Source organism: Ciona intestinalis, chromosome 12 (genome assembly GCF_000224145.3).
Source record: "Ciona intestinalis chromosome 12, KH, whole genome shotgun sequence".
NCBI classification, from domain to species: domain Eukaryota; kingdom Metazoa; phylum Chordata; class Ascidiacea; order Phlebobranchia; family Cionidae; genus Ciona; species Ciona intestinalis.
Window position 1 is genome coordinate 1,866,740 of NC_020177.2, and position 14,921 is coordinate 1,881,660.

The 14,921-nt window shown below is 36.1% G+C and overlaps 2 protein-coding genes and 2 long non-coding RNA genes across 5 annotated transcripts in view; 1 reads left to right on the top strand and 3 right to left on the bottom strand.

The window, feature by feature from the left end:
* LOC100175818 (bile acid-CoA:amino acid N-acyltransferase) overlaps window positions 1-6,687 on the bottom strand; it is a 15,935-nt gene extending 9,248 nt beyond the window's left edge. Inside the window, exons 1-7 of the transcript XR_003396457.1 lie at window positions 6,464-6,687; window positions 6,108-6,249; window positions 5,780-5,912; window positions 5,260-5,418; window positions 4,355-4,514; window positions 981-1,079; window positions 584-670 (exon numbers count right to left, since the gene is read on the bottom strand). The gene's annotated coding sequence lies outside the window, so the exon portion shown is untranslated. The remainder of the gene's footprint in view (window positions 1-583; window positions 671-980; window positions 1,080-4,354; window positions 4,515-5,259; window positions 5,419-5,779; window positions 5,913-6,107; window positions 6,250-6,463) is intronic.
* Window positions 2,121-2,702, top strand: LOC108949993. 2 transcript variants are annotated; one of them, XR_003396458.1, is made up of 2 exons: window positions 2,121-2,420; window positions 2,484-2,702. It is a non-coding gene; the product is annotated as an uncharacterized LOC108949993 (long non-coding RNA). The 2 variants fall into 2 exon arrangements; XR_001974987.2 differs by having other exon boundaries at window positions 2,307-2,398.
* LOC108949991 lies at window positions 2,301-3,802 on the bottom strand. The gene is made up of 3 exons (XR_001974985.2): window positions 3,674-3,802; window positions 2,825-2,946; window positions 2,301-2,592 (listed from the first exon to the last, which is right to left on the bottom strand). It is a non-coding gene; the product is annotated as an uncharacterized LOC108949991 (long non-coding RNA).
* A 2,028-nt stretch (window positions 6,688-8,715) lies between the features above and the next one.
* LOC100179698 (fatty acyl-CoA reductase 1-like) lies at window positions 8,716-14,921 on the bottom strand. Its single transcript, XM_004226724.2, has 13 exons — window positions 14,814-14,921; window positions 14,481-14,672; window positions 14,179-14,354; window positions 13,165-13,253; window positions 12,829-12,967; window positions 12,552-12,675; window positions 11,807-12,086; window positions 11,489-11,608; window positions 11,296-11,380; window positions 10,946-11,035; window positions 10,645-10,774; window positions 9,836-9,963; window positions 8,716-9,339 (listed from the first exon to the last, which is right to left on the bottom strand). Exons 1-13 carry the CDS (start codon window positions 14,904-14,906, stop codon window positions 9,198-9,200), a joined length of 1,788 nt encoding a protein of 595 aa, XP_004226772.2. The 5' UTR covers window positions 14,907-14,921; the 3' UTR covers window positions 8,716-9,197.

A 14,921-nucleotide genomic window follows, 5' to 3' on the forward strand; every position in this document is an offset into this window, starting at 1 on the left:
GGTATCTGTGTAAAATTTGCCTAATATCAAAGTGACATTGAGGAAAACAATACCAAGTTACTATTTTTGGTCCTCTGCTTGAATTAGTAAGCTACCTTTTCTGCGTTACGGGTCTTTATGAAATCGGAAAACGCGAACACCTTATCTGCTAGTACTTAAGCAGTTTGAAGCTGCATGTCCACTCATGTTGGGTTATAAATGTAGTAAAGAATAGCTCTGTAGATTCGTAGGTATGATCATATACTATTATGTAAACTAAGCTGATTGATGCTAGTCTTAATCGCCAACGTAAAGTATCCTGTTAAACCACACTGTACGCCGAAAAACAGTCAAAATATTACTTTACTTCACATTAATTCCTAGATTTAATATTATATAACAAGATTTATATTAGAAATTATATTTTTAATGTTAAAACAACCGCTATACGTGTTTTCTAGCTTTGTATCGCTTACAAGAACTAAATAAACACATGCCGACCATGCATTTGTATGGGCGATTCACGCTCTGTGGGCTCCGTAATGGCGGACACGAGCGCCGTTTCCTAACTTGGTCTATACTAACTTTGGGTAATTTAACTTACCACTGGCCGTCGTGTCGTGGCCGCCAAACAGAAACGTATCAACCTGTTCCCTTATTTCTTGGTCGGTTAGCCGTCGCCACTTTCATCCTGTATAAAGATATAGTTAAGCACATTGCAGCTATTCGATCATTTTTATCGGACAACTTTAACTTACATCGTACTGCTTTTCAGTCGAAATGTCGCAGGATAAAATTTAAATAATTTTTTTTTTCCGGTTAAATGTGAATATCTTTTTTTTATATCGTAAGCGTGTTTTAACGTGTCACTTAGTCACTAAAACCTGTCATTTCGTTATTTTCATTACTTAATCTTCGCCGACGTAATCGAAGAGACAAGTGAAAGTTATTATTACAATACCGCCGTGATGTTTTATTTTACAAACTAGTGAAGTGTTTACCTTTGCACGTAGTAGGACGTCCAAGAAATCAACGTATTTGGTTTTGGTAAGCTTTGGTTTGTCGCTGATGGAAACTACTTTTCTTCTCTCTTTGACAACCTATGTGTATATTATTTTACTATATATGGGTATGCACATAGGTTTACTATATACCCAATGGGACGATAAGAGAAAACAATGAAAACATGAACTATGTCAGAATTTCAGATTTATTGTAACTATATTCTGTGATTCTACCTGTTGCTTTATAAATCTGTTGAGGTAGCATATGCTTTTGCATGGTAAACTATTGACAAAAAATATGCTTTCCTTTAAAGTGCATACGACACGGTCAAACAACTTTGCCTAAAATTAAAGGTACAACTATATTAAACACAAATATACTGTATTTAGTTGATTTATTAGCTTAATTAATTTAATAATTGCAAAATAAGTAGCCTTTTCGAAAACTCGTAAGAGATTTTCGCTATAGCGAAGTGTGACGTCATCGAGGGTCAAACGCGAGTGAGAAAGACTGTGTTTAGATCACAGAAATAAAAAGAATAGAACGCGCATCTCTAATGTCGGCAAAAGAGAGAGGTGATACACTCTCTCTCTTTTGCAGGTCGTTCCCGTTTACTATTGTAGTCAATGGAATCGAGGGCGTTTTATGTAGTTTTTCTTCGTTTTTTTACTTAATTTAAACTCATAGAATAAAAAAAACATTTTCTAATTTTAATATATTTCTAACAAACCGTTTATTTGAAGGTTTTTAATTTTTTTTTTTTATTTAAATTTTGTAAACAAGTGGTAAACTGTAAGCGTTAACCTATCAAATAATTAAACTAGCCTAATAAACTTAAATAGTTGGTGTAGTTTTTAATATAAACACCTAAAACCTCTTAAAACTACTATGCGCCTATCTTTTACAATGGAGACCAAGTGAAATGGGGAGTCGGGGACGGAGTTGGCGGTCACGTGAATAGAAAAAAAATATATCACGGTTTTGGGCAGTTGCGCGTTCTACTCTTTTTTAGTTCTGTGGTTTAGATACGAGTAGCGAGAAAAAGTCTTTGTTTAAATGCGAGAAGCGCCTTACTTCGAAGATGCCGAAAACCGTTGCGTTGTTGGAGGGTGTTCAAATAGCTATAATGATAATGTGAAAATACTTAAATTTCCAAAAGGCCCAATATCAAAGCAGTTGGGGTAGTTTGTGCAACTGTACAAGGGCGGATTTTGAGCAACCTCATTTTGAGGGAATTTATTTTTAAATAACAGCAGTATTTTTACCTGAAAATTAATATACAATATTTTAGACTACTTCTAGCATACTTTCATTAAAATGTGAAAACCGTCAGCAGGCTTACACGCTGTGATGGTGAACTATATGCTATACAGCAAATCATTTACAAGGAGCAAAGAAGGACGTATTGCGAGAAGTAATGACTGCACAAAAATTTGGTGTGATTGTGACTTCATAGTTTGAATTGTTATCATAAACATTCAAATTTCAAATATTTGCAGAATACGTACAAGAACTGTACATCGAAATAAGTTTAATACTGGATAATATGATGGATCTCGCTCATCAGATCTTTCTTGGCGCCATCTTTAACCTCCAATTACCTTGAACCTGACAAGGAAGTTGCAATTTTAGCCCATACAAATTGTTTTTCGATGTATATTTTTATTGTTAATATTGTTTTTTTTACAAAATAAAAAATTCAAAATGGGCAATTTGAATCCAGTATAGGTGTCATTTGGAAATGTAGATCAGTCATGTTAACATGTTAACAACACATGATGGGAAAGGCGCAAGAACACTTTGGGCAGGTTAACCCATACAAATTGAACAACATGCTAACTTGTGTTGCGCTGAAATAGAGTCCACAGCACTGCCTAATCTTGCTTGTAAGCTAAGTGTGCTGTCTCTAAAATCAAAGGATTGAGCCTTGGAATCATGGGGGTGCTTCGTGATACAAGTAACCTCTATTCTATTCTATTCTATTCTGTATGGGTGAGGTCTGTGAGGACCTGGGATTTAGGCCAGACTTGGCCCATTACCCCAACACCCTTCTACGTCCGGAAGTGACGTGCTCGCGGTAGTGAAGTTCTTGTTATCATGTTCCGACTCCAGTGTTCCGATCAAGTGTTCCGTTTTTTGTCCCGATTCTTGACCCGTATATATAGGACTCCACCTGCGGACTATTTCTGCGAACTCGTTCTCCGTTCCGACCAAGTCCCGTTTTTTGTCCCGATTCTTGACCCGTAGGACTCCATCTGCGGACTATTTCTGCGAACTCGTTCTCCGTTCCGACCAAGTTCCGTTTTTTTGTCCCGATTCTTGACCCGTATATATAGGACTCCATCTGCGGACTATTTCTGCGAACTCGTTCTCACACGATTCGCGAACATCATTCGAGAACACAACGTCACAACCGGACGCACTTCCACAGAAGGTTTATCCTCGTCTGGGCAGCGAGTCACCACATATATGCAACTTTGTGGGTAATTGTTTGTTTTTTCCTGTGTATGACTGTAATTTGGACAACCCATAAGTGACCGCTGGGTTGGAGCAATGTCCATTAAGTGTCTTGCCCAAGGACACATACGCCGATCAGTATTAGTACCGCCGTCGAGCATCGAACCGGGGCCCTTCGGTTCTCGATGCAGACGCCTAAACCACCGAGCCACGACGCCGGACTACAAGTAACCTCACTGATTTCCATTAATTGATTCAGTCACCTCACTGCCAAGTTAACAGCAACATAACAATTGTAAAAAAGAGGGTATTGGTATAAATTGTCACATGTGCACGTTAATGAAAATTATTTTATGAAATATCTTTTGATATACTAAAAAAAAACTAACTATTAGCAGTTTGCCATTCGCATTTTTAACAATATTGGCACCTCATTTCGGAATATTCAGGCTCAAATATATATCCACAATCACCGCATGTATTTTCTCCACATCTTCATGTAGGTCGGAAATTGAATAAGCACCATAAAAACTTTCTAAGTTAGCCATGTTCGCTCTTCAACTCAGGCTCAGCAAGCTGTACTAGCACTGACTGCGCTTTGTTCGATTCTCTGTTTGACCCTCGATGACGTCACGCACGGTTCTCGTCGCATTCGCTCGATTTCGTTCACATCGCTTCAAACACAACTTTAAACATCTGTATCTCGAGAAACGCGTGACCCGATCGGGCTAATTCTTTCGCCAAAACATTTGTATAAATTAAAACTATTTTGCAGTATAAATAGCTTATATTTATAGATGACCGTGTCACATGCACTTTAACGTGTAACAATGTTAAAAGAGTATAACTATAACGTGTATAAAGAGCACAATGTCTAATAAGTTTGGTCAAACCTAGAGAAAGTTGCACTTACACTCTCTGACATCTCATGAACAACGTTTAGTGCTTTTTTCCACAGCCTGCCATCAGCTGTTAGGTTGTAGATGAAGTCGTGTCGAACCCACGGGTTATAGAACCTCTTTATGGCTAGGTAGGCTAATTGATGTACGGCATCTATATAGGGGTGTTGTTTTCTGCAATGAATGAATGAATGCACCTTACTTTGTCATCGCGTGGCCGGAAAACGACAGTCGTTATAACACTGTGGTTTATACCCCTCGCGCCAGCTTACGAGTTACCAAGTCGGCTATTTTACTTTGTGGATAATTATTTTTTGGGGATTTTTTATATATAGCTGATAATTTGGACAACCCATTAGTTACCACTGGGTTGGACCAATTGTCGTTAAGCGTCTTGTCCTAGGACACATATACGCCCACAATGGTAGCAACGACAAGCCTTGAACCCGTATAATATAATAACATCTTAATCACATTTTCCTTTCCTATTCAGTCAAAGCACTTATATTAGACTGGGGAAAAACGGGACACCTTTAGCACATAACACCCCAATCGTGTTTTAAACAATTAACAACGGTCTATGGGATTCGTGAAGATATGGACTTTTATTTCTTTGACCTTTTTTTCTACCAAATGGAACAGGAAATTAGAATAAAAGGTGCCTCATCTTCCCCACCCTACTATATATTAATTGGTTTTAACCTGTATCCGTCAAACAAACTAATGCACAATTTGCTCCGCAGCAATTCAAATTATTTATGCATAATTCAGATCCGGCTGAGACGCTACCGCGATAACGCGTTGTAGTATTTACATTCTAAACTATCTAACTTATAAAATGCATGACTGTTGCTTCAGCTGTAGAAAAACATAGGCCATTTAGTAAAGTTTGCGTGTCTATAGTTGCGTGAATACTTACCCTATGCGCTGACAGTCGAGGTCCGTAGACATAGCGCAGATTAAAATACAATCTAATGTAAGAAGACTCATGTCCTCGAAAAGTTCCACCGATTGATTTTGTTTCTCGCTCCATTTTTCGATCAACTTGTCGGCCGCGTTCGTGAAAACCGTGGAATATCTGTGCCGCATAAAAATCGTTAAAAAGCATGTTTGTGTGTAGATGTCGTATTCCTGACGAAAATGTTCACTGCTGGTCATTAGAAAACAAAAGCACGTTTGTACGACATTAAAAAATATACGTCAACGTCGGAACTCGGACAAAGAACGATTTTTTGGAAATCTTCTTTCACGGTTACCTATTTGATGATAGACAAAACGAATGTTACAGTATTATTCGAAAGTATTCTCACCGACCAACGAAGTGCAACACACTAAATGGCTTTCCAGATATAGTTAGAACATTTATATATAGTTGCTATATTTTGTAACCACTGACTTTAGATTTTAAACCATTGGATTCTTCTGTTACCTAAACTTACTGTTTTATTAGGTCCTGGTGAAAAACGGTTACCAAAAGTTTCTTTTGCCGTTGAAACCTTTTACCGTTGCTGGTTAGAAGTCCATTCCCGACCCACGCCTTTAAGTACTCATATGTCATGTCGTCTTTGGTTGCTGGAATTAAAATACATATTCCTGGTAAAACCCTCTAATAGGCTTCATATAACATACTTAACTTATTTCTGCTGGCTTAGACGTCGTGTTCAAACCGTTTTTAACATTTTTTTGACCGGGTTTTCATTATTATTGTTTCGACCTACTGCGCATTTGCAATAGTGACCCGTCTCCCCCCACCCTACTATAGCCTACCTTGTGTGGAGAGAACTTTCCTCACAGTATCTGGATGGTAGACTTGCACGATCCATTTATGTGCCAACCACAGCACCATCATGCCAGGATAACTTGCTGCTGTTTTTACGTTGCTTAGAAGACCTTCGGGCGTTGGAGCTAGCTATTGATTTTAAAATAGGAATAAAATTTTCATTTCGTAATAGTATGAAAGAATATAACGTATACTCGTGCCCTGAAATTTTAAAGTTTTGACAAAATTTAGGGAATGTTCGCACCCGAAATCATTTAATACATTTTGAGGTTTAAACGTAAGAAACAAAACGTAATTATTTACAATACTGTAAACAAAAGCACCGATTGAATCCGGTACTTACACTGTAGGCGTGCCCGACTATCCACTGTGCTGGAGGCGAGCCTACAGTCTTGGACATTCTTCTCCCAGCTGCTATGGACTTCCAATTAAGCACCACTGCCTTGCTAAGCCGGTAAAGCACAAACAACAGAACGAGGTCCGCTATCAGTGTTGGCATAACGTACCCTTTTACCAACGACAATTCGGCGTAAATCATTGTTAAGGTTTCCCAAGCGTCTCCTAATTTAAAAGTAGCTGAAAGAATTTTTTTAGAGGCTCAGTTTTGAATCAATTGAAAACAAAATATTGTAGAACTAATTTTATAAATGTAATAGCTTCTATGCAATGTTAGTAGAACGCCAAGTCTAAAATAGTAGCCTAAACTTTACGCTTAGACAGAATACTATATTTATGCGACTAGTTCGTACTACTGGACTTAGTTGTCTAGTTTAGAATGTTGATAACTACGTTTTGTCTGCATTTTGAAGTAACAAGTCTGTCGAACACCAGTAAAAGCCAACTTTGGTCAAAGCAATCTTTCACTGTTCAGAACCTGACAGTCACAATCAATATGTCTACAGAAAACTGACAGAGTCATTAATTTTACCTACCGTAATGTCTACATTTAAATATCAAAACACTCTAAACTGCACGTTTTGTCTGGCACCCGAATAAAACAAGCAAAAAAACTGCAAGGCTTTTTATTTATTCATAAAGCAAGTTCCCGACTAATCCCATGACTACTTTTATCTTGCCCCACAGAACTATATACACAAATAATGATTTTTTGTTGATACGGCCCTTTAAGTGTTCCACTTTGCCCCATCTTATTGTATAGTAGGGTGAGGGAAGATGGGACACTTTGTCAGAGAAGACTTTTTTAAATTTTCTTTTTACGGACCCCCATTTAATGATAATCAGGAAAATGAGGTTACAGAATTATTCGACTGTATTATCACGACTTTATAAAACGCCCGTAAAAGCTGATTACTGTTTTTTTGTATTAAAAAAATATATAAAATAGAAACAGTATACTTTGAACAGGTAAAAAATGCGAAATAGTAAGGTGCTATTTTTTAATGCTCTCTAAATCATAGTAAAGTCAATGAATTTTTTTAGTTTGCGTGTGCGAACGATTAAACTAGTTTCATAGCTTCATAAAACAACCTTGAATACTTGGTACAGTTTGATTTTGTCTCATAAAACTAATTTTAGTTTTGTAAAAAAAACTGAGATATAAGCATGATGAAAATAGGCAGGGGTCAATATGACTTTAATTTGAGATAAAAACAACCAAAAAATGTCGGTTTAACGTTATGTATATGAAGTTTACATGGCAAAGAAACTAGCACAGCCTGTTAAACTCGGTAGGTTAACTACAAGTTGCAGAATACTGCTAATGTAAATATATTTCAATTTAGAGTCCCATCTTCCCCCACATTGTAGTTTTGTATGTTTTCATTGCCAAACTTCGAAAGATTTGCTTTTAATTTAGTAACTTAAACCTCGGGGGTTATTCAACTATAAGATACTGATATATAAAAAGATAATATTTTGAAAATATATTTGAAATTTGGTCATTTGCACTTAGTGATAATTTATGAGAAGTGGCTTGTGCCAAAAACAGAGTAGTAATACCCAAGTTGTAGCAAAAATTTAAACTTTATCAAGTGTTATTATAATTTTTCTGTTATTACAAGTTCATATACATTTGTAGGATATAATATTTATCCATTGATGTTCGAACATTACCCATTGTCGTTCAAACAATACCAATTGTTATGCAATAATATAATGTACAGGTAACATGTTAAAAACTATAGCAGTAAGGCAAGAAAAAGAATGTTTAGACCTAATTTTCAAAGCGTCCAGTATTATTTCGTGTTATTTACGTATATTCCTATTTATAAATACACTTAATAATCAAAATTAATAAGGATTTTAAACTGTCCCATCTTATCCTGTATGTTTTCGAATTTGTAAAATTGTTGTGCGGATCGCTAAATAACTCCTCGTGTGTTTTATTATATTTTATTAAATTGGTGTCATTAATAAAGGAATGATAGTACTAATTCGTGGTATTACCCAAAAACCGTCATCTATATTGATTTGGGAAATATTTGGCAATATGTGCTTAAGTGTCCTATCTTCCCCCATTGTACTATATATTTTCTTGCATAGGCAATCGTTCAACCATCAGTTAGCTACTGTAACCGAATGGACACATTAAACTGACCTTGTTCTATATATGGACAAAAAAATATTAAAACAGAATTTGCATTATAATTGCTTGTATTAATACGAATCACGTCAAGCGCAAAATGCGTAGCAAAGCGGAAGAAAAAGTTATGTCAAACTTTACAAGCACATACTTTATAAGGAACATAAAAGAAAAACAGGAATAAACAAATGTACCAATACATACATACACAATAAAAGGCGTATATCATACCGTTGGTAATTAACTTTACTTATAGCCACACAAAGGCTCAAATGGCATTTTGTAGCATAATATATGCACTACTCCAAAATATAGACTGAAAACTGATAAAAAGGAAAAACACAGTGGCAAATATAAAGGAACAAAATAACAAATACGAAAATTCGAATAAACAGATATGTATAATTAAAAATATACTTGATTGCATCATCTAGTGATAAAAGAGACATTGTAAAAATTCAGTCCATAAACGGAAGACTGTAACTATGTTCGGAAAATAATATTTTTTTGGGTGGGGGAGGGGGAGACTGTTACGTTAAACGAACCAGGACAGTCCGTCACCCAAAACATAACTGCTTAATTCCCATAAACTCGATGTAAGGCCAACAGCGGAGGCGAGTCCAAGAGCACTTACTCCAGCAATCGTTTGCAAACCGACTTTGCTCAAAGTCTTCATTCTGCAGAAGCATAAAACAAGTTAATTATACAAGCTATATCATATTTCATAGACCCTGCGCGGCGACTTATAGAAGACCTTTACTTTTAACTGTTTGCCTAATATTTTTATTTTTTACAAGCTCTTCCACATCTTTGAATATTATGTGCTTGTAATGGTTGTATCGACGCGTATAAAAAAATGTTAGGAAACACTGCTTTGATATAACAACAAATGTATATTGGCTAAATAAACGTATGAAAAGTGCAGTAAATTATCGGGCGAATATAAATTATCGGGCGATTATCGAATGCATTAGTTCCAACTTTCGAGCAATGCCGCTTAAAAATGATTTTAACACATGCCCAAACTTGCTGTTGCGAAATGGCAACGCTGGGCACGAAACAGTTAAAGGAAGTTGTTTTATATATTTTGTGTCACAAATGTTAAATTATGCACGTAATCAATAATCACTGCAATGTCATGACTACATAGATTATTCTAGGTTTTTAAGCTACCTTTGCATTGCTTTCTGTTCCTTTGAAAAATCCTCAATGTTTTCTTTGAGGATAAACTTCTTTGCTCCGAGGATGTAATCATTAAAATATTCTCTCCAGACAAATGCACGAGCGTCAAGAGTAAATGTCTATAAAAAAGAAATTTAAAATTATTTCGTGTAACCTAACTTTGTTTACTTTTAAATGTAACTTATTGTTTTACGTTCGTGTGGTGCGAAAAACGACATGATGACCGCTAGCAAAGTACCACGCAATCTTGTGAGCGAATGTTTTATGTATGGCTGGTAATTCAGACAACCCATTAGTGACCACTAAGTTAAAGCAATGATTGCCGTTAAGTGATTTGCTCAATATCACATGGATTAAAATGATAATAGCGCGAACTTTGAATTCGTAACTGATGGGTTATAGACGAAAGCGAGCTAACCACTGTACCATGCTCGCTATGCGAATGAATATAAAGTTTAAAATTATTGTGTTTTAGTTAAAGAAATTCAAAATCCAGCATGTGCGTTTCTGACTGTATGTATAGTAGGGTGGGGGAAGACGTGACACATTTACCACATAATATCCCAATATCGTGATCGTCTTTTAAAAATTGTCATTGGTCCACGGCCTACTAGAGATATCTCTAGTAGGCCGTGATTGGTCTAAGGGGGTTGTAACTTGTAAGGATATGGTTTATTAATTATTTCAATGTTCTTTGTTTACTACCAAATAGGAAGAGAAAATAGAATGAACATTTGTCTAATCTTCCCCCGCCCTACTATATTGTGGTTATTCGTGTACAAAGTTTAGGTTAATATTACCTTTTGGTCCTTGGGGTGCAAGCAGTTATGCAGACGATCGGTTTCATCTCGGTTCCAGACAAATCCATTGGTGAAAAAGAAACCCATAACTTCCATTCCAGACCTAATCTTGCCATCCCATTTTACCATTCTGAAAAAAACAATTTCAAAATTAGCTGGGATCAGAGGCGGTCGTATTATAAAGCAAAATATCCTTTATATCAGTATAATAAGAAGTGTTTTTGCGGTTAGTGGTTTATAGAGAAACACAAAGAGAAAACAATGTTGCAGTTTATTATATCGAATTCTAACCGATACTTACTGTCGTTTCTGTTTAGTTAGTGCAAGTATCGTATCTATGATGTGAGCAGGTACAGTTTGAAGAGCAAAAGTGGCATAATCCATCACTTTTCTACGAAAAAATGGTAGTTTTAAATAAATTTTTATAGCACTGTGGCGAAAGACGGGACACCTTTACATCTCATATCAATATATCTAGATCGTTTTGTAAACAATTAACAACGGTCTACGGGAGACAAAAAATATGGTTTTAGAATTTTTTTAATGTGATTTTTTTTGTTTACTGCCAAATAGGACAAAAAATAGAATAAAAACAGTGATTAAAAACATTTAACGGTGATTAACAACATGGTGTATATATTTTAGACTTACTGGTTGGTGGTTAAAATACACGAAGGGGGAAAGAAGCTTGCGCTCTTCATTGGATAAACATCTATAGTTTCCTTTGTATAAATCTCTGCATTGAAATTATATTTTTTGAATTCATTGCATTATAAGAATATTAGTTGCACGTTAAAGCATCTACATCGGAGCTAAATAAATTAGAATCGTAAATTTTCCTCACCCAAATCGTGCAAGAGCAACGGGTTTGTGGTTGAACTGTTGATGTTGTAAATCGGAATCTTTGTGGATTTTCGTGCAGCTTCTGAAGAGGGAATTTCAACCACAGCGCTCTCAGCAAAAACTGTAAATTATAACGGTTAAGGGCTTGATAATAAAAACACTACTAACTCAATCTCCGGAACTATATTTTCCATAAGATTTTTAGAACCTATACAAAAAATGCCTTACTTTCAGCACTAACTAAATAAAACGACCCCGTATACTTTTGCCGGTTTCTCTGTAAACCTAGCTAGAGCAAAAATTCAAAGCCGGTTCAAACCTGATGAACCCGGACTGTCACTTCTTTCCGTGCCGCTTGAGAGTTCTTCAACGCCATCGTCCAGACTTTCTTCACCATCGCTGCTGTTGTAACCTGATGATCTCCGTCTATGGACGAAGTCGCAAGCAGTTTTCATTCCAGCGGAGACTGCGCCGTTTACAATGAAGTCGACTGGTATGTTATCCGCGTTAATTTTGCGGTCGGCTAAGCAGCATCGAAGCACACCCTTCCCATAGGCAATGATGAACGCAGTGGGTCCGTAGACGTTTGTACACCAACCCTAGGAATACGACAAAATAGAATTTACGAAATGCCATTAAGGTAAACAGTATAAAATGCATGGAAAACAAAGGACACGTTTTCATAGCACTGCAAAATGGCTGTAAATGAACGACACTCATTTATCTTATGTAAAATCAAATCTGAGTTACAGTTGGATGGGGAAGACGGAACACCTTTATAGCACATAATATACAAATATCCTAATCGTCTTTTCAACAATTAACAGCGGTCTAAGGCAGTTGTGAGGATACGGTTCTATAATTCTTTGAATGTTCTTTGTTTACTACCAAATGGGAGAAATATATAAAAAGTAATGGTGTCCCTTCTTCCACCACACAAATATGTATCACGGATTTCCTGTTTCATTTGTCTCGCGCCCTTTGCTTGTTTATAGACACTTAGTCGTAATTAAAAAAAATATAAAATCCTATAATTAGCACACAAGGAATATTTAAAATCTTACCGGCATTGGTTCCCGCCATGCAGGTATGATCATACTTGGACGAACAATACAGATTGGAAGATTTCCTGACTCACGACACACAGCGTCTTCTGCCAACGCCTTTGTTAACGTGTATGTGTTCGGTCTGCAGAAAAACAATCAGTACAATGAGTATTTAAGTTTATATAGCTGCGGAAACTATGTAGTAAAGTATGATATAATTTAATTGTTCATATGGACTATTGGCGATTGTATGTGACTATGTTAAATAAACGGAAAGAACGCGTAAATAAGAAACCTGGATTTTAGAAGACTTGGAGTTAGTTGTTCAACAGTATCGTCATCCATCCATTTGAACATGGCTTCCAAATCCAGATAGTCGACACCGCAATCATAAAACTCTTCACCGACAAATTTTCTGTCAGTGTGAGCGTACGCTGTTGAAATCGTAGGAATGTGTTAGCAAATGCAAGAATACGCTTAATTTTATTGAAACCAACTGTCGCGAATTGGACACTGTGTTTTTAAACCTCCCAAATAGAATAAAAATCATGTAAAAAGTGTATTTTTGGAAACCAGGGAGCGTGGTACATAACATACATGCTAACTCGTATAAATATGTTTGAACGCTTACCAGTGGAGATGTGAACAAATGCTTGAAGGTTGTCCCATCTAAGTTTGAGCAGTTTCCGCACGCACTGTACGTTGATGTCGAATGATATTCTGTATGTAAATTAGATCATGTATACTTAGGTTAGACAAATAGTTTCTTACTGTGAGGTAAAATGGGACACATTTAGCACATAATATCAAAGTATATTAATCGTGTTTTAAATAATTAACAACGGTCTATGGAAGTCGTGAATATACGCCTTTATAATTCTTTGAATGTTTTTTGTTTACTATCAAATGGGGCGAAAAAATGGAGTAAAAATGTCCCATCTTCCCCTACCGTACTATATAAAAAAAAGTTAAGCAATACAATACCGCGCAGGACGGTGGTAATTCAAGAAGCTCTATAACCACATTTTTTATATCGTGATTGTTCAGGTTAACTGTCGTTCAACAATTCAAACATTGTTTTGAAATAAATAAAGTACCCACACTGCGGGATTAATAATCGACCTCGACTATAGTTTGTATGATGTTCAATACAAAGTCTTCGTAGTTGCGCAAACGTATGACAGCAAACATTATTTCAAGGACAGCGGGTTCTGGCTGTATAACTGAACCCACGTTTGGACTTTGCACACCGGCGTGAACTAGTTCGATGCGGAACGTTTGGCCTTGAGAATGCGGCATTGCGACAATTGACTTTAATGAGACTCAAAGGGCAATCCCGAAATACTTTAACCAATACTATAATTCCATTTTTTTATTTAATTAATAATATAATTCCAATTTAGTTTTTTTTTTATATAAAGTTACTAAGCTTTTAACGAAACGAAAACATAAAAATAATATAACCAAAACGATCAATCAAATGTGGGACTGTAAGAATTTTGGTTATTTTCGAACAAAATGTTCAATATATAGCAAGGTTTGCGTACGGGAGACATGCGCCGATTTTTAAAAGGATTCTACATGGTCATAAACATCTAAGTTCTTTTACTGGATTTTTGTACAATGCTGTATTTTAATATCTTACCTTAAATGCTCGTTAAACTTGAGAGTAGCAGCTGAGTGGTAAAACACGTTGACTTCGTTCTGCAAAGTTTTCCGATCTTCCTTGCTTAATCCGAGGTCATCTGCTTCAAGGTCACATGACACGAAAGCGAGCTTTTCCGCGAAATTCGGTTGAGTTTTTCGAAGAATATCAAAGGCCTGAAATAAGGAAGTTTTACTGAAAAGCATGCTTTTATCTCCTACCACTACCATATGCCCGGTGTTACTCTGTACAATTTTACAGAGTAAAAATTCGACTGTTCGCTGTTTAATTTAAATTCTTACCGGTTTCTGTGCCAGTTGCTGTAGTCTCTCTTTCGGGTCACAATTTCTCTTGTGTCGAATAAACAATATTATCTTGTTTATATCAGGACAACATCTCAGTAATTTCTCAGTGATACCTTGGCCCAGGAACCCAGTTCCGCCTGTCATTGCGACAGTTTTCCCAGCATAAAAGTCGGCAATGGTTGGATATTTCTGGAAAAGGTATATTTTTGTTAAAGACAAATACTCTAAGTTATTTAAATATGTGATGAAAAAATGGTGTTATTTAATTTTGTTTATGTTTCATAGTTTAAAACATAAATTTCTAATTTAAGGAAGTAATGTTTTTTATACCTTTGGCAGAACATCGCTGTAATCCATGTTGTTGGTGGAATTGTCGAAATAAAACACTAAAAAAATCCCTATTCCTGAAGGAAAGTTCAGCATAAAAAAAACAGTACA

What these genes read in the sequence shown, in the direction of transcription:
- LOC100179698 (XM_004226724.2), bottom strand. Translation starts at nt 14,906, where the DNA reads ATGCTGAACTTTCCTTCAGGAATAGGGATTTTTTTAGTGTTTTATTTC. An exon ending in AAGTTTAACGAGCATTTAAG is followed by an intron (nt 13,254 to 14,178) that starts GTAAGATATTAA and finishes ATTTACATACAG; the next exon opens with AATATCATTCGACATCAACG. An exon ending in GAACAGAAAGCAATGCAAAG is followed by an intron (nt 9,340 to 9,835) that starts GTAGCTTAAAAA and finishes ATGCTTCTGCAG; the next exon opens with AATGAAGACTTTGAGCAAAG.